The sequence below is a fragment of the Crocuta crocuta genome, unplaced genomic scaffold, assembly GCF_008692635.1.
Source record: "Crocuta crocuta isolate KB4526 unplaced genomic scaffold, BGI_CrCroc_1.0 scaffold734, whole genome shotgun sequence".
NCBI classification, from domain to species: domain Eukaryota; kingdom Metazoa; phylum Chordata; class Mammalia; order Carnivora; family Hyaenidae; genus Crocuta; species Crocuta crocuta.
Window position 1 is genome coordinate 290,035 of NW_027531987.1, and position 27,079 is coordinate 317,113.

At 43.4% G+C, this 27,079-nt stretch overlaps 1 protein-coding gene across 2 annotated transcripts in view; it reads right to left on the reverse strand.

Annotated features, from left to right (window-relative positions):
- Nucleotides 1-27,079, reverse strand: part of FAT1 (FAT atypical cadherin 1) — a 125,969-nt gene that overhangs the window by 96,344 nt on the left and 2,546 nt on the right. For both annotated transcript variants that reach the window (XM_077775054.1, XM_077775055.1), the window contains exon 2: nucleotides 12,896-16,172. In XM_077775054.1, the coding sequence (XP_077631180.1) occupies nucleotides 12,896-16,154 (3,259 nt within the window). In that variant the 5' untranslated portion in view covers nucleotides 16,155-16,172. The remainder of the gene's footprint in view (nucleotides 1-12,895; nucleotides 16,173-27,079) is intronic.

The following is a 27,079-nucleotide window of genomic DNA, read 5'->3' on the forward strand; positions in this document are numbered from 1 at the left end:
CCCTTGGGAGCAAGCAATTTAAGAAATCCTTGTGGTAGATACTCAAAGAGTGAAGCAACAGAGGACTAGTGCTTTAGCATCTTTAGACTTCAGGCGATACTCCTGATCTCTTAAAGTTCTAGCTTAAATGGAAATATTTTAAAAAGTGATTCAAAGATATATTTTACTACCACTACTAAATGTTTTCACAGCATCAAAACCCTGAAGTATATAGCTGACTGTGACAGAAACTTAAGATGCCATAAATACTTGCGCAACTTTCAAAAGCCTTTAAATTCTTGTTCACATTTAACATCCAAAAGGAGTGTCCACATCAAAGGGGAAAAAAATCAGATAAAGTGTGTCTGCAGTAGATTGAAAACTGAACCCAGTATTTTGCAACTCCTCCCATCAAGAGGCGCAGCCTATCTTCCTAACTGGTGCACCAGCTTGCTCAGCCAATAGACCAGAGAAGTGAGTAGGTAGGAGTCTGAGCCTAGGCCATGAGATCCGGCTACCGCTCTCCTGGAGAGCTAGGAACCCTGACGGCCCGGCGAGCCTGCTGAATGAAGGGCTTAGAAGCCTGTGCCCCCAGCCAATACCCAGCCAACTCCCAGGAGCCACACCACCAAGCTGACCAGCAACTGACCTCACAGGAGCAAGCCCAGCTGAAACTAGCAAAGGACACACACCCAGGGGGGCCTGGGTGGTGGTGGGGGGAAGGGGGTCCAGCCCAAATTGCCAACCGACTGAACTGTGACCTAAATAAACAGTGGCTGTTTTAAAGCCACCAAATTTTAGGGTGATTAATTTCCCAACGAAAGGCAAAGTAACACAATTCTCTATAATCTGTTTCACAATATTGGTATCAGCCCACATATAACAGAAGCTCCAATCAGCTTTGCCTGTGTCTGCATCTACTCCATCCCATCTTCCCCTCTCTCCCACCAAATCTAACTGAGCCTGGCCATCGTCTCCTCGTTTCTGTGACTCTCACCTGCTCCCAGGTGCCCAATGTGCCCCCTCTGGGCACATGTCCACCCAAATACGCAGAGAAAACTTCTGCGAAGGTCTTCAGACCTTCCTTTCCATCATCCTAAGGAGTTATTTATAAATTAGGAAAACAAAATTAACTGACCACGGATGAAAAGTTGGTAGGGTTAGGCACTCAGGGGACAGAAGTAGACAAAGAACAAGCAAGAGCTTTTAGAAATTTGTTATTTAGATGCAGCCACTTGAGTTTGAAAAATATTTTAGTTTTTGCATACTTCATTCTCCTTAATATGGTCTCATCAATGAATTTCCCTTAATTCAACTAGGCTTTAAAAGAAGGGCTTGGGGGCAACTGGGTGGCTCAGTCGGTAAAGCTTCCGACTTTGGCTCAGGTCATGATCTCGTGGTTCATGGGTTCGAGCCCCACATCGGGTTCTGTGCAAGCTGTTCAGAGCCTGGACCCTGTTTCAGATTCTGTCTCCCTCTCTCTCTGCCCCCTCCCCTGCTTACACTCTGTCTCAAAAATAAATAAAGTATAAAACAAGTAAAGAGCATTTATAAGTAACGAGCATCCCATCAACAGAAACCACCTAAGATTTACAATACACACAAACAGCTTTTTTAAAGGTTAGAACTATAGGTGTGCAATTTAATCCAGGAAATGGAGAGTTTCAAAGACTCTCTGAATCTCAAGAAGTACTTATATGAAGCTAACAAAAATAGATCCTACTAATCTCACAGCCTTTTCAAAAGTTCAAAATTCTGCCACATAATGTACGATGTAAATGGATATCCATCTTTTATACTTAAAACAGAAGTAGTATTTTCCAGTTCAGAGGACGACAGGCAATAGCAGCGCTCCGCAGTCCAAGAAAATGGCAACGCCCCAGCCAGTATTATGCGCCTGGAAAGCCACTGGCTCTAAGATTTCCAATTCTAGGCTCCGGTACTTCATCTGACATATTAAGTTGCTTCTACAGAGAACGAGACATAAACAATGGGAAACTGCACTGCTATTGAAGTTTTTGTTACTGCCGCTGTTCTAATTTTCTCATTTTTAGCTGCTTCAGAGGTATCGGAAACAAGGGCATTTTAAATGAAGAGCAGTTTTAACTGCATTAAAAGGACAGGCAGACCTGTGGCACATACCACACTTCCGCTGGATACAGAGAAGAAATTCTAATGGAGAACATAAATTTAAAAGGTCTTTCCCAGTCATAGTTACTTGGATATGGGTTTGCTTTTAACATTCTGTAATAACATAACTCAATTTCAAGCTGTACTCATGCATGGAGTACTTGCTGGTGCCTACCAGATGCCAGGCACAGTTCTAGACACTAGGGACCTGGGGCCACACAAAGCAAAGTCCCCACTTAAGCTCACAGGCTTGCACTGTGAAAGCAAAATGACAAGAGCAGATTTTTTTAATATGTTAAAATCATTCTTGACATACACTATATGTAAAACACACATTAGAAAACATCATGAACCTTAAATTATAAAACTTTATATCCCTTAGACGTGATGATCCTCAGTTTGACTTCTTCCTAAAATCAACAGCACTGAGCTAATTAAAGCCAAATACGGATATTATTCACATCCCTGCTTTTCTAAATCAGCTTTCATCTTCTACATGAGGTTAACACGCTTTTAGGCAAAAATACTTCCTTAAAAAACTTTGTATCTACCCTTTGAAAGTAACTGATTTCCATTCTGAGTCTTCACCCAACAAACTAACTTGGTATTTATTTACAAAGCAAATTCATCTTTTTTTCATTAAAAATGTAAACACCTTCAGCTGAGCAAGACATCAAAAGAACACCATTATGTGACAAACATTTACTGGGTTTATCAAAAGATGAACATCACTAAGTATTTACTAAATACCAGCTGTGTGCCAAGCAAGCATGGTCATAAGAGAAGTAAAGATGTCTGAGGCTGTCTGATGTCAAGCAGCTTAAAAAGTGAAGAGGCAAACAGAAATATTTAGAACTAAAAGCGAATGGATTACAGAGACTCTTTTAACTAAGAATGTATGGTGGGACTGCTTTAATGTATTTTAAAGTTAATCTAACTTTAAAGTCATTTTCCAAAGAGCAGTTCTTGCTTTCAACTAACAGGAAGTCTTCAGCTTATGATAAAGAAAACATTATTTCATGAAAGACTTCCAGAGCCACTGTGTACAAAAATCTCATCTCCAGAGGTTAAAAAAAAAAACAAAACAAAAAACTGACTAAATGTGACAGGAGTATCAATGCCCGTAAATCACAGATCAGAACATCTTGGTACAAATACATGTATTCCACCTGTGGCTGTCAAGTTGTTTAATGCTCCCTTTAAACAAGGGCAGAAAAAGAGGAACCCTTTTACTATGAGAGAAGCATAGTTAAAATGTTCAGGTTGCTAAGCAGTTTTGAAATGCTTGTCGCTACCACCACCACCGTCACCGCTGTCATCATCACTGGTCCTCCTTTAGAACTGGTAAGGGCCTGGCAGCCCTGGAAACCTCTAGAAGAAAGAGATGTAAACCCAGGGGTCCGTGGACACGGAGGTTCAGCTCTTCGTAAGCCTCCTGGTATTAGAACCAAATCACGGTCTCTGAAGACAGAATATACAGCTTTCAACAGATTCTCAAAAGCTTCTGAAACACCAAAAATATTAAGAACCACCGCTTCGGAAGTCTAGAAGCAGACAGGTGCTAGAAGAAAAGCTTGCACTCACCCTTACCACTACCATTATTAACATGTTACAATCAGCTTGTTTGTTGAGCAAACAAGGGCTACATGGGGCCACGTCAGCCACTGCGGTTAGGAGAGGCTAGAAAATGAGTGAAGACTGTGCTCTGTCCTTGAGTTCCGAGATAAACAATACCCTGAGTCGTAACACAGGAACATACAGAAAGTGCTAGCAGAACAAAGAAATAGAGACTACCTGTTTCGAGAGAGGCAACAATGACTTACTAAGGCCAACCTAACCGATATTTGCTGAGTGCCTCTTCTATGAATCTAGTGGTTAAAGATTTAGCGTCTATCCACACAAGAAGCGGACAATTCAGAAGAAAAGGACAAGTAAATAACATTCACATTAGAGTGATACTTAACAATCATGTACAATAGAAAAAGGAAAAAGTACACAGAAGAAAAGAAGAATGAGCTCCATAGGAGGGAGAAGACTTGTCATGAAAGATGTATTATGCAGATGGTTAGTAAGTGGTCAACAGGTCACCACCCAAAGGCAGGGAGACAGGAAACAACGGCCAGTGGCGCAGAGAAGGTGGGGAGCGCAGACTCCATTTGCCTAAAGCACCGAGGATGAAAGGGAGCTGGGAACCGAGAGGCGGAGTAAGGCCAGAGAGGGAGGGAAGTCGCTGAGGACACGAGGGCCTACTCGGCTAAAAAACCTGGGCTTCATGTAAGAGAGATGGAACATCTCTGCTTTGAGAGTCAGCTGTGTGTTACCCTAATACCCTCAAAGCACCACACTTCAAACCATATTAACTTCTATTACACCACTTAATTAAAAAAAAAACAACACAGAAGATTTCAAAATTTAGTGGCATGAGGTCCATGTCTACCATAATCCCCACTTGTCATATCTTTAGAATTCAAATACAGACATTACATGAACATAGCATACTACCATCTAATTTTATTCACAAATTATTGTGACGATCTAGGGAGACAACTTATGAAAAGAGCTTAAAATAGGGCCAGTTCACACTGAGCTTTCAATAAATGTGACCTATAATTACATATGGACGATGATAAAGAAGAAAAGGCTCCCTGGTGATAAAAAGAGAATATTGGTTGGGGGCACCTGGGTGGCTCAGCTGGTTAAGCATCTGACTCTTGATTTCAGCTCAGGCAACTGCACAATTTGTGAGATGGAGTCCCTTGTAGGGGCTCCGGGTTTTGTCTCCTTCTCCCCGTGTCCCTCCCCTGCTTGTACTGTCTCTCTCTCCCTCTGCCACTCTACTGTGCCCGCGTACATGCTCACTCCATCAAAATAAACAAATCTTTAAAAAAAATTAAAATAATCCACAAAGTCAAAACAGGAACTAAATGGTTAAAATACATATATATACACAACAATGGAAAAACACCTAAAGTTTTAAAATCGACTCAATTTTCAAAATTGGGCAAGGCAGGCAATATGGAAAAAAACCAGGCCAGATATTCACTGAGCCTTAAATCTCTATACACAGAGGCCACTCCATCAAGTTATCAACACTCAACTCAGAACATAAAACTGATTCCTTGTCAAGAGGGCTGAGGAGGAGAACGAGCTCACTGGCTTTCCTGCCACAAACCAGATGGCCAGTGAGGACAGACACTGAAGCCAAGATCTCAAGGAGGACAAGGCCAGAGAACGGGGCCCACCAGAAACAGGACTCGGTGGGGGATGTGTGGACTCTAACTTCAGCTCTTCAGGCAGTTCAAGTGTTTTTAAAAGTCGGACAGGACCCGAACAGCCATCTAAGACACTGTTCTGATGAGAGTCCCAGTTAACATGCTCTACAGTTTGCCCCGGCAGGACCTTTATTTATGAGCAGACTGTACCTTCACAACTGCAAGCTCAGATAAGACACCGGTCCACCTCCACTCGACAGTGAAACTCACTACTGGCCTCGGCATGAACCCCCCACTGCTCATCACCTCATCGGAATAATCTTAAATTGCTTAAATGCCACCCTATGTAACGCCACAATCCTGTTCTCTTCAATGTCCTAAAGACCAATATGCCATCTTGAGAAGAAATGATGGAAGAAGACTGCTAGATTCAAAACCTCTTCAAGACCAAGCCCCAAATCTGGGATTCAAGTCTCCAGCCCAGTTCAGCCCAGAATCCCATTCAACCAGCAGTTTTCATATGGGCTTTATTAGAACATCTCCAGATCGCTCTACAAAGAGTGAGAGGCTGTGCGATGTGGCGCTGGGATACGTAGGCCCCCCGGTTCTCCCCCTTAGTGCCCAAGTGGTCTTAGGCACGTTACTTAGCTTCTCTGTGAACCTTCCCTCGTCCATAACATGGAGATAACAGTATCTATCTGGTCGTTGCGGCAATTAAATAAATGAATATACACAGAGTGCTTAGAACAGCACCTGGTGGTAACACAAGTCGGTGGTTTATTATACTGCTGTCCTTTACCATTACTGTCATCATCACAAAAAGCACAGAGCTAAAGAGACCATATTTTAAGTTGTTTCTACTCTATCCTGTCGAGGTTCTGGCCCTTAAATGTCTTTTAGGATCATATGGAGGCCCTGCAAAGCTTCACCACATTCTGCTTCACAACAGAATACCAGCCTGGATCTGAGCCCAGCTCCTCCCCAGCCACTACTCAGCCAGGACACAGAGCAGCAACTTGTTAAATACCATGCGAGTAACTAAAGAAAAGCGGATCCTGTTTTCTCTTAAAACAAAAAGAGCTTCCTTAGGACTTGTAATTAGATTCTGTTTTTGCCTTAACATCTTCCAGTTTGAGGGGAGGATCCTGCCCCCAGGAGAAGTCACCATGCCCTCCCTGCCTTGACACAGATTCACACATGCACAAAAGGGCAGATTATCATAACGTCACTTCTGCCAAGGCCTGATTTTCAATCTCACTGTGGCTCAGAAATTGGTTTCTTTCCTCTTCAAGTTTCCTGGGAAGAGAACAAAACGTAAGAACAGGACGGTGGGTGCGACCGCATCAAGGCAGGAGATGCCAACACAAAAGCCCCCTTCACCAGCAAATCTGTGAACTCCTTTCTGGAATCTCCCCCCAGTCTCTGTTCAAGTTCCTGCGCCAGGAGTTCCAGACCCAGCTCCAGTAGAGGTCAAGGTCCCACCACAGCTGACCACACTCTAACGGCTGCCCGGCTGTGAGCCACCCTTACAGACTCTCTGGTCATAACCCTGGAGGCCACAGCCCCTCGGAAAAAACATGGGTCCCTGTATGTATAGAGGACATCCTACTTTGAGTTGGGAAAAGGTTTTCTTTTAAACTTGAATAATTAAAATATCCAGAGTTCTGCCAAATCAGAAAGAAACCCCAGAAACACTTTCCCTCTTATTGAGGTCAACAATAAAGGTAGCCTGGATTGACTGGAATTCCCTTCCGGTCCCACTACACAAACGCATTCATCCCACGTCCCCTAAACGAGGAGGGCCAGGAGCCAGTCCGCCACTGGCCACTACAGGAACCATGCAATTCCACTCCCCCATGATGAGAATGGAGCCATGTTCTCTCACGAAAAATGTCGTCCCTATTCCCCCTCCCATTTTTCATGAATGGCGATTTATCTCGTTGCACCAGCTGTATTTCCATACTAATTCTTCCCAAGTCTTTTCATCCACATGTAAATTTCAATTCTGAAACCACAAGTGGGATTCTAAGAGCAACACAGCATTAGTAAATTTAGAAATTTGCTCTTATCTTAATGAAAAACATGGTCTCCCCCAAGTAAGCAGAAGTGGAAGGGGGAAACACTCTTATTGGGTCGCCTTATTCTGACAGCCAAACACTGAACCAAAGTACTCCAGACTGAAGGGAAAACACACCTAAAGGCATCCCAATTACAATACATACATGAGGGGAACAGACTCAACAACCAACAATTAAAAAAAAAAAAAATCTCCTGGCCAAGTAGTTTTCTAGACATTACCTAAGTTTCCAAACTAACAAAAAGCTGCACCTCTTTATTGAGGCTCAACTAATAATAATTAACTTTGATGCATCCGTCTCAGCCAAGAACACTAAGCTGAATTTATAATTTATTCCATCAATGTGCGAGAGGGCTTCTCCAGATTCTATTCTGCTCAACTCTGAAGCTTACAACAAAGCAGCCAGGCACATATTTGAAGTGAGAATGGGGGACAAATCAAAACCTAAATGTGAAATTACACACACTTCAGAGATCCTCCTCTAACAGTTCTCTGTAGATTTTTAAGGAGATGAAAGCGGGCGGGGAGGAGGGGGGGAGTACGTCTTAATTAGAACCCTGGAGACTGGCTCTCTAACGACGACCTAGTTCCCAAATAATTTTTCACATAAACCTTCCAAACCTGGAGCAGACAAGCAATCAGTGGGCATGGATGTGTCAGAACAGTTCACCCACACCCAGCGGCCTCTCCAGGAAAAGCATGTGATTCGGTGAGAGATTATCAGATGAGTCAAATGACCATCACCCCCACACCGCAATTACACGTTACCTCCCTGCAAAGCCAATTAGCAAAATATGTACAAAATGCAGAGCTGGTGGGAACATACATCTGGCTACATATTTTAGGTAGTTCATAGAATTTCTACTTACACACACACACACAAAAACCCCCTACTTTTCAGGGAATGCTTCATATTTAAGCAGATTTTTTAAGTAAAAGGATCATAAAAATAGCAACGAAATTCAGATTGCTGATTTATGTTCTCTATGAAACGACTACAAATGATACACATATCTGGCAATGCTTAAGTAGGTAAAATACCACAAAAACTTAATTGATATTAACCCACCAACATTATGATGGAGTCAAAGGCAGGAGGCCAACAGTGAAGGGGGCAAATTGTTGGTCCCACACAAGCCCTTGTCAGCTAGTCCAGTGTGACAAGGAGAGAAAAGTAACAGCATGGCAGAAACAGGCGACAAACAGCGTCTGGAGTTCTAGAAGGTGCTATTAAACCTGACCGAGCCAGGCCATCTCCAGCTCACACTGAGTGTTACTAGGGTCGTGTTCTATGGAGTCCTCACTTGTGTTCCCAAACTGTCCCTACTTTTCTTCTTCTGACAGGCACCGCTCCATACTCTCGACCTGCACTGGGCATTAGTTAGACAAACCCCAAATAAAGAAGGAACATACCTAATTTAAGAATTTTTACTGCAAAAACATATTGACTTTTCCTGAAGGAATTCTACACTGTGATACCAACGGTCTTGCCAGGATTCTCTACAATAACTTGGGCTGATAATTCTACTGCCAAAAGCACATCTCGTAATGTACACCAGGCCAATGTGTAAATACTACTATATCACTTTGATTCATTTCCAAAAAACACAGAAACATTAATCTACTGTACATTAAATATTTTTTTCTGTAAAGCCAAGGACTACAGAACAGATGACTGATAAATTTCCAACTTTCCTCACTTTCTAATCTCAGCATTTACACAGATGCACAAGTTTCTTACACACTTACCAACCCCACTGCCCACAGTCCCAATTCATCCCCTGGCACCCCCCCCACTTAGTTACCACCGGAGAAGTCTAGCACTGCCACTGCCCATTCAGCTCTGAAAACGACTCTAAGTTTCAGAACTCTGCCTTGTTTGGTTGGTGGTTTCCTTTTCTTTCTTGGTAGTAAGAATATCCCAATCTCTTACTTTTAAAAGCAAAAAACGAAACAAAACAAAACCCAGTTTCTAAATGAGTCTTTTAAAAGCAACAATAAAAATACTCTTTTCACGTGAAAGAAAACCCCAAAAGGCAGTGCTCATATAATTTAAGACTTGAGGGAATGTAAATTAAGATTTGGGTTCTATTTTTTGTCTCAACTTTAACTTGTAACAACTTTTTATAGTCTTTCAAAAGCTATTTTAGAAAAGTTAAAAAGAAAAAAGTAGGAATAACTGTCCTTAGGAAATGCACAAACATATTCATTGTTTTGGGTGCAGTTCTTAAATTTTGGGTACTCTTAGGGGTGCCTGGGTGGCTTAGTTGGTTGAGCGTCCGACTTTCGCTTAGGTCGTGATCTTGCGGTTCGTGGGTTCAAGCCCCGCGTCGGGCTCTGTGCTGACTGCCAGCTCAGAGTCTGGAGCCTGTTTCAGAGTCTGTGACTCCTTCTCTCTCTGACCCTCCCCTGCTCACGCTGTCTCTCTCTCTCTCTCCTAGAAATAAATAAAACATTTAAAAAAAATTTAAAAAAAATTTTGGGTACTCTTCATGTTGACACCATGTACCTGACTATCTGAATAATGGAGTATGGCCGGATATACACATATGTATCTACAGATAAAAGATGAACGACTAGAACAGCACAACCAACAGCAGTTGGTAAACTATTATTTAACAATCTGGCTCTGGCTGCCACCTTGCATCCCAGGGGTGTGCGCTTCATCTCGGCGGGTCTGCCTGAGACCCCGAGCGTCAACGCCGTGTGCTCCATTTCTACTCTGACAAAATGAAAAGGCACTATCAGGAAGCAGGAGAAAATGTCACACCGCGAGCGCACATGCGCAGTGGGGCGGAAGGAACCACTCCCCGGAAGGCAGACAGTGGTTCACAGCTTGGCAATGGCAGCTGATAGAAACCTCAGTTCTCCTTAAAGCAGTCAGGGGTCCGCAAGATCTCTGGCAGGGAAGAGGGAAGTAAGTTCACAAACCAAGGAGCCGGGATCCACTTCCACAGCACTCGTGCAGGCATCCGGGCAGCGAACCCTTTCCCCATCACAGACCAAGCAGCCCACAGAAGCGCTCGCTACCCAGGATCTTGAACCAACGTGGGGTGAACTGTCTGACTAGTTCAAGACCACCAGCCACAGCTCTGCCCACACAATCCATGGATGGACAAGCACCACTTGCTACTGGGCAGAAAGAGGATGATGGAGTTCCAGATCCTGTGCAAAATGTTGATGAAGCTTCTAAGAATGAAGCCAATTGAACTGAGGCAACGTCTGAGGAAGACAGATATTGCCAAAGTTGGANCTGCTTTTCAAAATGTTGTTCATGGGTCTGAAAAAACCTAGATCTCTAATATTTTTAAGCCCCAGCCCCTTGGACAGCACAGCTCTTTTCAATTTTTGCTTAGACACAATTCATTCTTTGCAGCTAATTAAGCTCAAGAAGCCTCAGAATGAAGTCTGAAACAAGGTTAATAGAGTTCTTTGCTCAGTATATGGTTTCAGTTTTTATTTCATGGACACAGATTTGTACACAGAAAGCAAAGTTGTTTATAGACAGCTAATCATGGCATGTGGCTGGTAATCTTTGATGAAATTGGATTAAAGATTCTAAATGCCAGCATGATGTAAAAATAAAATAAAAATATGGTATTTTATTGTGTAAATATACTGGAATTAAAAAATAAAAAATTTGTAAGATCTAGAAACATGAAAAATTTCATAATTAAAAAATTAAAATCTGGTATTTTAGAGGAATGGATACACCCAACACACGCTAGTGGTAAACAACTTATTTACAAAAAGAATCCCTGGAATAAACAAAAGTACATTAAAAATAGGACACCCTCTAAAGTAACTTTTTCCAGGACAATAATTGTTTCTTGTACTTTATACACATTAGATGTAGGCCTGGTTAGTGGGGTGGGTATTAAATAATTTATTTGTAGCATTCTGAATATAAACTTAAAATTTCAGTGTAATAAGAAAAACATGTTTTTTAGAATGGATATATTCACAAAAGAGGTATCAGTGAGATTAAAAAATGAACTGAACCCCCATTTATGACAGTTTATCGAACCCCGTGATTACCCAGTTTCCTTCTAATTCCACTACCATTCCCAGAAGGCAGGACATTCATTTTAATAATGTGACACTCATCAAAATAATCATTCATTTGCTTGTTCATTCTGTTAACAATTAATGAGCAGCTTCTGTACGTCTAGTACTATACCCAGTACTTCTTGCTAGGGCTGAGGACAAAAAAATGCTTGAGCTAAATAAAAGCCTGTCCTGAAAGGTGGTTTTTGGTTAAATTATGTCCCCCAAAATCCATACACTCAAGCCCTAATCCCCAATACCTCAGAATACGACTGACTTGGAGATAAATAAATTGAGGTCATCAGGATGGTCCCTAATCCAATATGACTGATAAATATAAAAAGAGGTTAGGACACAGACATTCACAGAGAAGATGGTGTGAAAACACAGAGAGAAGACAGGCATCTACAAGCCAAAGAGAAAGGACTCAGAAAAAAACCTACCATTGCCAACACCTCCAACCTTGACTTCTGGCCTCCAGAATTGTGAACACATCAATGTCTGTGGCTGAAACCACCAGTCTGTGTCCTTTGCTACGGCAGCCCTTAGAGGCTCACACACTCCATCAGGGGACATGGACATGAAACTGTAGTATCTAAGAAGAGCAGCTAACTTAGAGATATGCATGAAGCACAGAGCAATAGACTGTAGCATCATCCATTGGCTGTCCTGGATGATCTGGTTTTAGGCTCTTACTCGAGGTGGAAGAGTATCCTAACAAAGCCTTCTTACCATTTTGAAGACATTAACAGACTAACACGTGCTGGGCAGCCTTCCCATGCTATTGCACTCTATCCTCGCATATATCTTGCAGCCATTTTGAGCGTCCCCATCATACAGAGGAAGTCAGTTTCAGTAAGATAATTAACTTGTCCGAGATCACCCAATTAACAACTCAAAGAGCCAAGTCCCTATAATTCAACACTGTACTCCCCTACATCTGCCTCTCAAACAAAACTTGGAAGAGGTGCTAAGGAAAGCAGACATCAAGGAAGTTTTAGCAGAGTATTCTCTCCGTGCACTGCACAATTTGCAGGTGAGCAATCATCTCTGAGAAGCAGGCTAGGTAGAGGCAGTGGCTGTTCTAAGTCTGCAAACATATGCGTTTTAACAGCTCTGGAACAGTGTCTCAAAGTTAGAGCAAAACCACAATGATGCTTCTGATAAAGCAGAGCACAAACTTACGGATCAGGACCCGTGGTAAAGATTTCAACTTTCTCCTGTTTTCTTACTTACTGTACGCCACATCATTCAAGTTCCTTTGGTTCGGTACTCACAACTTCCTGCACCCGGGGATACCTCCGAGAGGACAAAAGGCATGCACGTGCACTTCCGTGTAGAGCCCCAAAGGAGGCCAATAGGGAACCGTAAAGAAGCTAGCACAGGCCAGATACTTAGTTTAGGGAAACTGGGAGGGGAGAGCAAACCAGGAGAGCAATAGTGTATTTACCTGTTTCTTCATCTATTTTGAAAACACCCACACCAGAACCATCTCTTATGGAATAGCGGATCTCCCCGTCTCTTCCTGTGTCCTCATCGTGAGCAGATACTGTCATTACTGAGGAACCAAGAGGGACATCTTCCTTCACTACGCCCTTCTCCACAAAGCTGGAAAACACTGGTGGGTGTAAGTTCTCATTCACATCAATGACCTCAACTTCAACATAGCAAGTAGAAGACAGAGAAACCGGCTTCCCTTTGTCTTTGGCCCTCACAGTGAGATTATACACTTGCTTCTTCTCAAAGTCCAACTGCTGGACAATTCTGACGGCTCCGCTGAGTTTATCCACATCAAAGTGTCCTTCTCCGTGGTCTAGCAGACTGTATCTCACTTGACTAGACTGACCTAAATCAGGATCATGGGCCTCTAACCACATGATTATGGTTCCTTCCGGAAGGTCCTCTCGAACTTTCACACGGTAATTAGGTGGAATGAACCTAGGTGGGTTGTCATTAACATCCTCTAATGATACTTTCAAAAGAACAGTGGAAAGCAACTGGGGTTCTTCCCTGGCTTGATCCCTGGCTTCAATCTTTAAGTAATGCACATGCTGTACTTCACGATCCAAAGGGGACACAATTTTGACAACTCCAGTCATGCTGTCGATGGAAAATTTATCCGTGTCTGTGAGAATAGAATAAGTCACATGTCCATTCGGCCCTAAATCTTTATCTGTGGCTTCAACCTGGATGATTTCACTATCCATCTCTTTGTCTTCACTCACTTCAACAAAATAGCTCTCCTGTAAAAACTCCGGGGCATTATCATTGGCGTCCAGAACTCTGATGTCTACAAGATGCCAAGCGGCCTTCTGCGGTATACCAAGGTCAGACACTGTAACATTCAGGGTGTACTTGTCTGTTGTTTCACGGTCAAGCGGGGATAAAATTTTTAGCATTCCAGTTTCCATGTCAATTACAAAGCAACTATCCTCATTTCCTCCAGAAATGGCATAGACCAGTTTTCCATTGAAGCCAGTGTCAAGGTCAGTAGCATTCATGAAAATTATGCCAGCACCCACTGGATGGTTTTCCTTTACCTCAACACTACCAGGGAGAGTATTTCTGAACTGTGGTGCATGTGCATTGACAGAGTGGGAATCAAAGAAAACGTCCTCGAGCTCTCCCTGGTTGTGTAATTTATTTGCCTGCAGGAGTTTCTCCGCCAGCATCTTGGCGACGCCCGTCTCTTCGCACTGCAAGTGTACCGGCTTGCGACTAGCAGCCACAGTTATGTTGATGTATAATGGTGTGGCAAAATTCTCTCCATCTGTGGCCGTGATTCTCAGGCTGTGAAATGACACCTTTGTCCCTAAGCCATCCAGTAGCGACTGCTTTAGGGACAACACCCCAGAGCTGGGGTTCAGGTTGAACAAATCTAGTTCATTTCCAGCTTCAATCTGGTACCGGACCAACTGAAGTTCGTCAGCATCAATCGCAGAAACAGTAGTTATTTGCTCCCCCACGCCTAGATCCCTGGGGATTGTTCCTTCACAATTGATTTTCTCAAACAAGGGTGTGTTGTCATTCAAGTTATTGAGGGTCACCGTGGCGAGAACTTCAACTTCCCGGCGGTATGGCAAGCCCCAGTCTGACGCTCGAATCCTCAGAGTATAAACCCGAGGCATCAGCTCATAGTCCAGGTTTTCTGAAGTACTCACGGCACCAGTGAAATGGTTGATGACGAACGGCACGTGGTTTAAATTGGCAATACTGTAAGTCACGTACCCATTCTCCCCCTCGTCGGGGTCCACGGCACTCACGCTCAGGACCGTCGTACCAATGGGCACGTTCTCATCAAAAGATGCTTTGTAAGCGGTCTGGGTAAACTCAGGGGGATTGCTGTTTGCACTTAAGACTTTAACCACCACTCTGGTTGAGGCTCTTCTATCACTTGTTGTAACTTCAAATTCAAAATGGGATGCCTGCTGTCTTTTGATTGGCTCTAAAATGGAAATGAGACCAGTGTTTGGATTTAAACTGAATTTAGCTTTCCCAGGGGTACTTTTGAAAACATACCTCAAATGAGAATAACTAGGCGTGGCTTTCACCATGACCACAGGGGTATTGGAAGGAGCGAATTCGCTGATTTCTGCTCTATAAACATCCTTTTCAAACTTGACTGGCCCAGCTTTGAACTGTGGAGAAGTCACATGAATTACTTTCACAGATGAGAACTGGGGAGGGGTTCCTTTGTCTTTAGCCTGTAGTGTCAGATTGTAGCCAAAAGGATGACTGTCCCAATCGATGCCACCAACCGCCTTGACTTTATATTCTTTACTCCCTGGAGAGGACCTCACTGTTCTAAACTGCTGAAGGAGATCACCTGCCACAATGCTTAAGGAAGCTATTTCCCCATTGGGACCCTGATCACAGTCATCCACTGTTACGATCGCGTATGTTGGGTCCTTGTCTAGCTCTGACGGTGAGAGCGTCACTGCCGTTATCACAGGAGGACACCCGTTGGCCTGTTCCACATGAACCGTCAGCTTGGCCATGCTGCTGATACCACTGCTACCATACAGCTTCATCCCACGGTCCACGGCAAGAATTTCCATCTCATAGAGCTTGGTCTCTGCATAATCGAGCCGGCCAGTTAAAACTACCACACCACTGGTCGGGTGAATAGCGAACACGTCCGTTCGGTCTTTGAAACTGTAGTAAAACTCTCCGTTGGTTCCTATGTCTGCATCTGTGGCACTGACTCTGGCAATACTGGTCCTTATGGCCGTGTTTTCAGGTAACGAGACACTGTACGAGGTGGGAGAGAACAGCGGCCTCAAGTCATTTGTATCCAGCACTTGCACCCTGACCTGTGCTCGTGCTTCAGCATTAGTGTTCTTTTCAACTGCCTTGACTATCAATGTGTAATGGTCTTTTACTTCTCTATTAAGAATAGCTGTATTTCCTCCTTTGGTCCTTATTCTTAAGAAGCAGAAGTCTCCAAGAACATACTCTTCAGCTTTGAAAAGGTTTTCGTTGTCCCCGGAGATAATTTTGTACCTTAACTCCCACAGTGGATTCGTGAGGTGAATACCCATCTTCACGGGGTGGCCCACGTAGGTTTTAGCGGCAGAGTTTTCGTGCACGGTGACATTGTACTGGAAATGTGTGAACTGGAGAGGAGTCTGCTCAGCTGTCTGGCTTCCGTCACCGTCTCCAAAGTGCTCGAGGAGCAGGAGGAGGAGCAAGGCCAGGGGTCTCCCCATCGCTTAATGCTCAGGAGCCTACAACACAAGAAGGAAATAAGGACTGTGACCTTGAAGAAATGAAACGAACAAGGCAAAGTAAACTGGTTTGGGGAGTTTTAGGCTTTACACTTTAATAAGGTATCGTACACCTGTATGAAATATGAATATGTGCAATAGTCTTCAGATTTTTTTTTTCTGTCTTCCACGTACCAATACCTCTAACACGTCTAGAATTACCAAGTTAAGGAACAATCTTTTTCTCGTACTTTGAGGACTCCAGAATCAGAAGGAGCTTCAGATGAAAGACTCCTGCCAACCACACGTAACAACAAAGTGGAATTGTTCTACCTGATTCTTTAAGGCAAATGTAACCAACTGTTACAATGGGAGATAAGGAACAGGGTTTAGGTTTACTTCTATACAATAAATGAAATGCCCCAAAGCTCACAGTTAATGCCACTACGGTGTCCCAAGCACAGGAAGCTTTGAAGAACTGATCTAGAGCATCAACAGAAACCTGGAAGTTGGTCTCAGGGCCTCCCATAATGACACGGGGTAATCCATCTCAACAGTTATCCAGAAACTATTCCTTTAGAAGAATAATTTAGTTGACTTCTTACAAAATGTTAAGGGTTTACTGTCTCACTTAGCATTCTGTAACTACTTAAAGGTATTAAAGTAACTACAGAATCATTATATCATTTTGATACTGAAGTCACTTCTAAACCAACACGAGTCAAGAGAGCCCACTTACAAATGGGAAGCCAGCAGCCCAATGTGAAACAGAAGTTTTCCTACATCAGCAAAGCCCATCTTACCGACCACATCAACGTTTTATCACCACTGCAGTCATCAACCAGTGTTCACAACCAAACACAACACACACACACACACACACACCCACAGCTACAGCATCCAAGCTGACACACGGAGAGAGACCCAACAAGGCAGCAAGGTAGTCGGCCCAGCGGGAAGGTCAGAGGGGAAAGGGCAAGGCAAGGGGGCATTTGAGCAAGGGTTCAGTCCGCTGGGCTGACCTGCCAGGTGAGCAAGACAATTATTTTCAGACCAACTGCTCCCCTAAATGCCAACAAATTCACCTTGCGTATCAATGGAGCCTCACAAAACACCCCAGCACTCTCATGAGGATAGCACTGCACCCTCAAACGAATACTCACAGAATGGGAGCCCCACCCAAAGGTGAAAGCAGCTACAGATTGGAGGGCTGGTTTAAGGCGCCGGTGGGGACTCGCAAGGCAGCATTAATTTACAGTATCTTAGCTGCGCTCTGTCAGTCATTTCATTTGCGAAAAAAAGAAAAGCCCTCACGTGCACAACTGATACTGATACTGATAACTGATACTGAGTCATGTTCCAGGGGGGCCCCCTAACTTGTGCCTTAGCCATCACTCCATCTCCTCGGCACCTCAGGTCAGGAGACTATAAAGACTTCTGGCCTCCAGGAGAGCAGTAAGCATTTCAACAGAATAAGAGAACAGTTTTCTCCCAAAACGATGTGGCCAACAGTTCTAATATTCAGGGAAATCTGAATGATATAATGACCCAGCTACGTTATCAAAACCAGGGAAGACTTCAATTCAACCTGCGGGTATTGGGAACCTACTTCAGGACAGACTGTGTAAGGTGTATGGAACTCAAGACTATTTCCTGATCCTGAGGCATTTACAAACTAGGATCTACAGAGAGAAAATGCTTTAAATAACACTTAAAGGGCTCCTGTGCAACAAGCATGGTTTTTGATTTCAGAAGACCTGTTACTGTTATCCGCTCTACAACAAAGTATTATGCCAGGATTCTGTTGTAAACATTTAAAATATGTTTGCTTAATTCTACATCAAAAATATTATGCAGCCAATAAAAAGAATAAGACAGCACTCTATACGCTGCTACATAGAGACGTCCAGATTTGTTAAACAGAAAAATTAAACTGATCCCATATATGTTTGTAAATAAAAGGGGGGGAGGGAGATGAATTGTTTGCCCAGTACATGAATATGTGAAAATTGACAGAAACATTCTGGACAAATTAAAAAAAAAAAATCAACTGTCAACAGTGGTGATTTGTGGAGAACAGGCAGCTGGATGAAGGTTCATGCTTGATTTCCAGCATTCCATCTGAATATTTTAGCATAGGTGTTGGTCATCTGTCTCAATCATTCACTCCTTTCATCACTTATTGGACTCATTCAATGAATATTTAATGTTATGTGCTAGGAATAGTTCTACACATTGGGGATACAAAAATGAGCCAAACTAGCAACAAATCCTCAAGGAAGACCTATTTTTTCTGGTGAGAAACAAGCAAAGAGTATATCACATGCTGCTGAGTAGGCACTTAGGAGAAAAATAAAGAGGCAAGAGACTGTGGTCAGGAACCTGAGGGAAAAGAGAAAGCTAAATTCAAAAGGCCCAGGGGGCGCCTGGGTGGCTCAGTGGGTTAGGCATCCAACTCTTGAGTTCTGCTCAAGTCAAGATCCCAAGATTCATGGGTTCCAGTCCCACATCAGGGTCTCTGCTGTGAGCACAGAGCCTGCTTGGGATCTTCCGTCTTGCTATCTCTCCGCCTCTCCCCCTTACTCTCTTTCTCAAAAATACATACATACATATATACGTGCATCAATTCAAAGGGCCCAGAGTGCATTTTAGGATGTCCGGTGTCATCCTGGTCTCTACCAACTCAAAGCCTATTGTAGCTCCTCCATCTCACTTCCATACTCCCTCCCCCACCCTCTCCCCCCCAAAAAAGTTTCCAATGTTCCCTGGGGGCTCAGAATCACGTAGAGAGGTGCTAGTTAGAGAAATAACAGAGACCACTGTGGCTGGAGCACAGTGGGTAATGGGGAGAGAGCACTAAGGGAGATTTTTTTAATATAAATTTTAAACTTTAGAATCATTTTAGATTTACTGAAAAGTTATGAAGATAGTCTCCCCTGGTGTAACGTCTCCCATTATTATGGAGCACTCGCCACAACTAATGAACTAGAGAGGAACAGGATCAAGGGACTAAGATGAAGAGTTCTGGAAAGTTAGGGTGGAAATGCCCACTGTCACCGAAGTAATGATTCTGAGGGGGCAGGGAGGCGTGTGGGAGAGGTCCGGCCTGGAGACATAAATGTGAGAGGTGCCTGAATATCCAGAGCACGCTACTTAAACCACAGAACTGAAGGAGATCCTCCAGGGACAGAGCACAGCTAGAGAAGAAAAAACCAAGCACAGAGCCCTGATGCCCCCCACCCGATATTTGGATGGAGGGAAGAAGAGGAGAACCAGCACAGGTGACCAGACAGCAGTCAGTCACCGACACAGAATTAACAGTGGTGTAAAGACAGGATGGGCCCATCAAGCTTTCTGAACGTCTGAAGCCTCACATTAGAACTTGGCGATGACGAATACATACTGGCCGGGACCATGCTGCTGCACACACTGCGGGGCGGTCCTGGACACCCCCGACCCTCGCAACCCCACGCAGGGAAAAGGCCCAAGACGTCACATCACTTTAACTGTTCCCTCCCCAGCGCGTCTCGGCCTCGCGGCAGGGCCACAGGCTCTGCCGCCGCCACGCTGCTCTTCGAGCTGCATCCCCCGCACCTGATCACCTATCTCAACCCCACCCGCTGGCTCTTCTAAGGCAAAGCGTGAAGCTGGATCACCCCTGCTGGACCACCCTCAACAGACACCTTTCAAAGCCTGGAATTTACCCTGCAAACCAGGCTAACAGAATGCCACTCTGATCGGGATCAATTACTAAGGGCAACCTTTTTAATAAGAAAACAAAAAAAATCCACGGGGTGCCTGGGTGGCTCAGTTGGTTAAGTGTCCAACTCAATTTTGGCTTCAGTCATGATCTCACAGTTTGTGAGATCGGGTCCCACGCAGGGCTCTGCATTAACAGCATGGAGCCTGCTTGAGATTCTTTCTCTCCCTCTCTCTCTGCCCCTCCCCTTGCTCACTCTTGTTCTCTCTCTCTCTCTCCTACTCTCTCAAAATAAATAAATGTTTTAAAAACAAAAGAAAAAATCCACTTTTTAGGAGGTGTTGTTAACCTTCAGTAACGTAACCTAGAATCATAGACTCAGATCCCACTATAAATGTATGATAAAAAAGCAGTAGCTTTACTAACAGTAAAGCTGAAGTGGGGGGGGAAGATACGAATACCATTTCTACTGAAAAGTACATTACCAAGAGTTCATGCTGATGAAAATTAAACTCCAGAAATGATTTTAGCCAAAGGCTACACTCTGATATTTAGAAGGTGATCATACTACTTCAGCTCAGAGTAATTTAGGATTTCTTCTGTGCATTTTGCAAAGTGAAAACCAAGAATGTTTATTTAGTTCAGCCTGTAGTGAAAAGAGCCTCAGGTCCAAAGTTGAAATATCTTTAGTATAGATTTCTGAAAATCCATAAATAAGAGAGAAAAATAATTTTTCTAGTAGAAATCAGATATTAACATGGTCATATTTCTTCATTAGGGAGACCTTCACATAAAGCGTTCCAAGTCAATTACCATGACTGCGCATTCTTCACAAAACAGAACACAGCCCGAGTGCTGAGAACAAAACTGCATGAATTCATATATTTAGATCGAAAGCTGAAGATTCAGAAACGTTGCATAAGCTTCCGAGACAGGACCAGGTGGGCCACAGCATCACAGATGCATAAAATCTACTAAATGTTGTGAATGCATTATTTAGAGCTCCCACGCCATCAGCCCTCCATGCAAAGGCAAAGAGTAAACAGTATCAATTCTACCTATGATGATAAAAACACACAACACTCACAGTCAGAATGCTGTGCTCTCCCTCGGCATGCCCTCCCACATGCTCCCATTTTGTATCAGCAGCAGTGAGAGCAGTCACTAGAGTTGAACTTATTACTGAAATTCAGAGCTTAATGTTCAGTTTGAATAGTGCCACATTTTAAAAGTATTTTTGAAGATATTTAAACTGCAGGGAAGATAACCATATTTTCGAACAAAGATGTCACAAAAAAGCCAGTATGAAATGTAAGTGACTCTTGTGTTTTAAAAATATTGTATATTAAATGTTTAATGGTCTCTAACATCAACAGTAGTCAAGAGAGAGAGAGAGAGAGAGAGAGAGAGAGAGAGAGAGAGAGAGAGAGAGATTGTATCTTACTAAGAAAGCCTGTTTGTCATTCAGGTATTACTCACTCACAGCTTCCAGATAACATTTACAAAATGGAAAAAAGTCATTTTCCTAATAAATTATAACAGCCATGAGCAGTACTTAAAAGTTTTTACTGTTACACCGAAAACTTAAGTGGGTGGCTCTTCTTTATTGTCTAGGTGGGTAGCAAATCTTTCTACACCAGGTTCAGACATCTGTCAGTAAAAACAGGGGCGGAGGGGCCAGCTGCGAACCCAGACTGAAACGCAGCCCGAGGCTTGGGGAGCCTCCCAGAACTAACTGCTCCTGTTGTTAATTCTGACGGGGACCACGCTGGGTCTGATCGCTCCGACACCTACTTGATTTAAGCATGGCCTTCAAGGATCAACAACTCATTCCCATTTAACTCAGAGCAGTCTTCAAACCAAAACAGGGCAGTGGGAACTCCAAACGTCTCCCCTCAGCACGCTGTAACTCCTTCCTAGCACTTAAAAACCTGCAGAGGGTTGGAGAGTTCCTCGTTTTTAAGCAGCCTCCATATAAAATCTGCTATGTAATTTACCTGGTATATGAACCTATGAAACACATCTGTGGGCATCTTAAAAGGACTGTCTCTGGCTGTTCTTTGCTATTGTGACATAAAGACAAGACAAGAAGAACAAGGGATGTGTACACACTTCTGGCTGGGCTTACGATCCATGGGACACTCGCTCTTCTCCCCTCATTTTACAGACCAGACATGACCACTACTTATTACTCACCCTCCAACCCCTTTCTGCTCACCCATGCTCCAGGGCAATCGTCACTCACCCAGAAGTTCCATAAACACAGTTTACCTCGTGTGATGTAAGATCAGCGCACCTAATGTACTTTTTCTCTGCAAACAGATATCACTTAAATGTCATTTTGGCAGAGTAGCCATTAAATAACCCCAGCCACTTCCTCCACTCCCAAATTAGTAAAGCTTTACTACTGGCCAAATTATGAGGATGGTTATGTTTAGGTACACATGCAGATACTTCACTAAACAATGGATCAGGAAGGTGAAGGTTCCCTGTTAAAAAAAAAAAAAAAAAAAAGGAAGAAGAAGAAAGGAAAGAGAAAGAAAAGTCATCATGTAGAAAGTCCCTCTTCTTCCTCTCCTCAAAATGCTCTTTTCCCCTATTTGCTCTTCTTCCCACCTTTCAGAAGACACGGGACCCAGCCGAGCTACAAATAAAGCGGCTCATGATGCCATAAAATGCTGCCTCTTCTGCAGCTCTTCCCTGAAGTATCACTCCCTCTCAAACATCCCGTGACCGGCCCTTTCTGCAGGACCTACAAAGCACACACACGTTTGTCTCTACTTAAAAATAAACTGCATTCAAAGCTTCATCTCCTTCAAACTCACACCCTACGTTTCTCTCTCCCGTACAGGCAGAGACTTCTAAAAAAGTACTTGCTCAGGGCTACCCTGAGTTTCATCTCCATCAACTGCTCTATAGGAACTCACATCCATCCTGGCAACAGACACAGCTTCTTCTGGTGTCACAAGTCAGTGTCACATCAGAGGACATTTTCTCAGCCCTCCCTGAATCAATGTCACCTGTGACACCACTCACAAGGTCCTTGTGTCCTTTACATGTCACAGACTGCCTAAATCCTGGTCAATCCGTAACACGTAAAGGATGAATGACACTAAGTTTTCCGGATTCTCTTCAATCGTACGGGAGCACTTCGGAATCCCACATTCCAGCCTTACCCTCCCCCAAGTGAGGGAACACGCCTCCTGAGATGCCATCAGACCTGCCCCACAGCCTTTCCCCAGCTCTCCCCACCACATGCCAGCCATTCCACTGTATTATCCTACTGTGCATCTCCGACCACTGAACAGGTTCACTGCTTCCCAAATCACTCAGGCTTGCGACCTAAGAAATCAATTAAGAAAGAAGGGACTGGGCAGGCAGATTTTTGTCCCTAATTGTGTGAATTCGTGGAAGTTACCTCACGATTGGATTCCATGTCTTTATTTGAAAAACTAGAGATGATACTAAAATCTTTACAGCCTCCTACCCTCCAGAGAGATCCTTCTCTCCTCCCCACCCTCCCCTACCACTTCCCTCTCTCACACTCATCCATACACTGATCTTTTATTTCTAACTACCAAACCTCCGTATCTAAAGTTATTGAGAGTGTGGGCAATTTTTACTCTCAATTTCTGAAAAGTATTCCCTTTCCATTTCCGCTGTCATCTAGTTCCTATTTGTATTTGCTCAGGCACAGCATTTGACAGCTTTCAAAGCAGTATTCCTGAATTCTAACCCCCTCCCCCCACTATTTAGCCCATCTACCACGATCAGGTTAATCTCATCAAAACTTCTTTGCAATATTAGTCCCTAGTTTGAAAATATTCCGTGTTTCCCCTTAGCCTGCTGATTGAGTATATTCTTCTTAGACTTGTATTAAAGACTTCTGATCATTTTATCTCCACCTCCTTTCCTAACTGAATCTCCCAACAGTACTATTTCAAACCAAAAAGGTACACTTACTTCCCACAGGCTGGAAACCACCAAGCTGTCCAGAGCAGATCTCGCCACCTAGTGGTGAGGCTCCAAACTTGTAAGATCTCCATCTCTTGCCTTTTAAAAAGGTATAGATTTTAGTTTCCCTGCCCTTCACTCCTCACATACAAGTTAGTTATTTTCACCTCTCTTCTACATGTCTTTATTTCCATCCCTTCTTAACACCTGCCCCATAAAAACCTGTCCTCCCTGTCTATAACCCAACAAGCCCAGAACATAGACTTTCTATGTTCTACTTGCACAAAGGAAAAAAACAAGCCGTAGGTCATGGGAAAGCAGGATTAAACAGGCACCGATGATAAATCAACCAACCCTTTCCCTAAAGACAACATGGTATGCATACCGCAAATCATGTCACAACTAAGGTTTCGACAATTTGCTTTATGCGTGTCATTTCCTCTCCTTAAATTATTCCCTCCTGATTCACTCTTCCCTCAGAACTCACCCTATCCTAACAGCCACCTACCTGCCCATGCCCAACTCACTGAAGTGCTAGGATGAACTCCCCTGCTCTTACAGCACTGGGTATAACTGACTTTATTTGTCCTTCTCTCTCATTGTGCTGGGAAGAAAGGAAACGCAATTTGCTCACACTGTGTTCCGTGTGCAGCCCAATGTCTGGCAAAGAGGAGATGCAGAGTGGCTGAGTTTATGAATGGGCAGATGGGTGAGGATGGAGTATGGAAGGCAGGACTCAAGCAGGGGAGGAGGGAGGGCTAACATGGGAAAATACACATCCGTCCTCCTGAAATTAACAGAAGACACAGGTGCAACCATCAGACCAGTAATGACAGTGTGGACGGCTGCCCTGAAGATGGCTCTGATTTCTAGCAGTTGAGCAACAGGGTCATCACCCCCCTTGAAATGCTTCCAAATCGGCTATAGGGGATGCCGGATCAGTTTCCGTGGTGCAGAGCTTCTTTGGAAGCTCTATGCCCGAATACTCTACAAAGGATTAAATACTGCCTGGTTTTCCTAAATTGTCTGTAAAAAGACATTTAACTCTAGATTCCTCTCCGCACATATAATAAACTTTTGGAATTAAGAATTTTGGCAATGTACTTAAATCTGAGACCTAAAGGTAAGTTTAAGTTTTCAAAAACTTTAAAATGCGAAATATACAGATTCGTCATCTGATTGAGTATGTTTTGAAATCAGAAAAGAAAATGACAACTTTCTGACCTTAAATGAATTACCTGAATCACTCATTTGAAAAACTTCTTTCCAGTGCCTAAGGATAAACTAACACTTGCAAATTGACCAATTAAGTGAGACAAAAAATAGTCTGGTTTCATCATCTATATAATTCGGTCAAAAGAAAGCTTACCTACCTACTGCAATTTCCCACTCATAAAAGATTAAACAGACACCTACCCTTATGGCTTCCTGCTATTAAATCAGGTCCTCTAGGCCACAAATTAGGCCACTGAGACAACATGTAATGCACAATACTACACTAATTTGATTCAGTGTACAGAGTCTATGTAAATATCAGCCAAACTTGGGTGGAAAGCAGGTGGTGGTAGACTTGATAAGGGAGGTTAAATAATCTGTAAGATCCCTTTCACCTCTAACGTTCAAAGAAATAACTGCTTCTGAGGTGGCTCATGAGCTAAGTCTCAAAACACACACAAGAGGAGCAGGGGAGCCGGAGAAGGAAAACGGTTAGTCTGCATGTAACTTTCAGATTCCCGTCTTGGCACTTGTCCACACACGGATTAAATGATCTATTAACATGATGAGAACTCACTGGGGGTAACTTCTAGTGACCAATTAAAAGACACAAGGAATATACAGGTGGCCTAAGTGCTTTTATTAAGTCCTCTAACAATCTCCTTTCCTTTCAGAATGACAAAGAATTTGGCTCCTTTAACACATTGCTTTTTCAAGAAATGGGTACACAAATGCACACTTCACTCAAATCAAACCTTACACTGAACTTGTTAAATGCCATGTTTGGCTTCACTTAAGAGTTGGAGCATTTTTTTTAAAGTTATGTAGTGTTTTAAGTATTTTTAAATGCATCTTAAAGTTTAAAAATACAGTAAGGACAGTGAGACAATAATTCTAATTGTAGAGGCAAAGCTTTCCTTTTAAAAGTCAAAAATAAATCCAAAATTAACCTATAGAATTGTAGGAAAAAACCCTCATTTTCATGAATAACTCTAACAATTGGATGCGATGGGTAACCACCACACCTCTAAGAATGACACGGGAAAATATGACTATAATCTAGTTTTAACACTGCGCAGAGATCTCAACTACTGAAACCTATGTCACAAGCTACAAAGCCTTAAGAAGCTGCCTTTCTAAAAAAATAAGTAAATGAAGATCATTTGCCTTTTAAATATCTTCCAGTTTTAAGAGTCTGTAAATATCCAGTAAAAGAGAGAGAGAAAATAAAATCTACTCTACCAAGTACCAGAGTTGTTTAACAAAAGCCACTTAAAGAAACCATACTTCAAACACATGTGCCCCCCCCAACGTTACAAGCATAAAAAATATTTAAGTTAACTCTCCTAAAGTATACAATTGCGTCCTTGTTTGCAAAGCTCTGCAATTCACATCAGTGGGAACAAAAAAAAAATCTGAGACAACAGAAAGTTAGCTTCCTGCAAGAAAGCACTCTAAGAAAAAGCACTTCAGAATGAGAATCTCTCTTAAAAAAAAAAAAAAAAAAAGACCTTACAAGTTTCTCCTCCAGGAAAAAAAAAGAAACTAATCAACAGCCTATTTTGCAAATGGTTAGCCCCGCAATGTATCAATCGCACCTCGTCTATCTACCTTCAACCAGTTAGTACAACCCTGCGAGCAGCGCTCCCTCGGGGCACGAAACATCTAAGGGAAACTCAGCGACTCCATTTCAAAGATCCCATCTCCTTGGCTCCTGGCCTCGCCTTTCATCTCCCCCACGCGGGGACCCTCTCGTAAACGGGAAGAATTAGCCCAGGGGCGAGATCGGTTAGGTCCTTAGCGGGCTCGAGAGTTACCCGGGCAAAGGGAGCGGAGCGCGGCGGCGAAGTTTCCGAGCTCCGGGGCGCGGCGGCTCCCCTGGCCCAGNNCTACCCCCCTCCCCGCCGGGCTTGCTCTCACCCCAGGTCCCAGGGCGCCGGCGGGAGCGCGCTCCTGAGCTGGACAGTGCGGGCAAAGCACCCGGGGAGCCGAACAGTCCGCCCCCCAGAAGCAGCAAGTTGCACGCCTGCCGGGCGCAGACGGCTCCGGCCCACCCGCG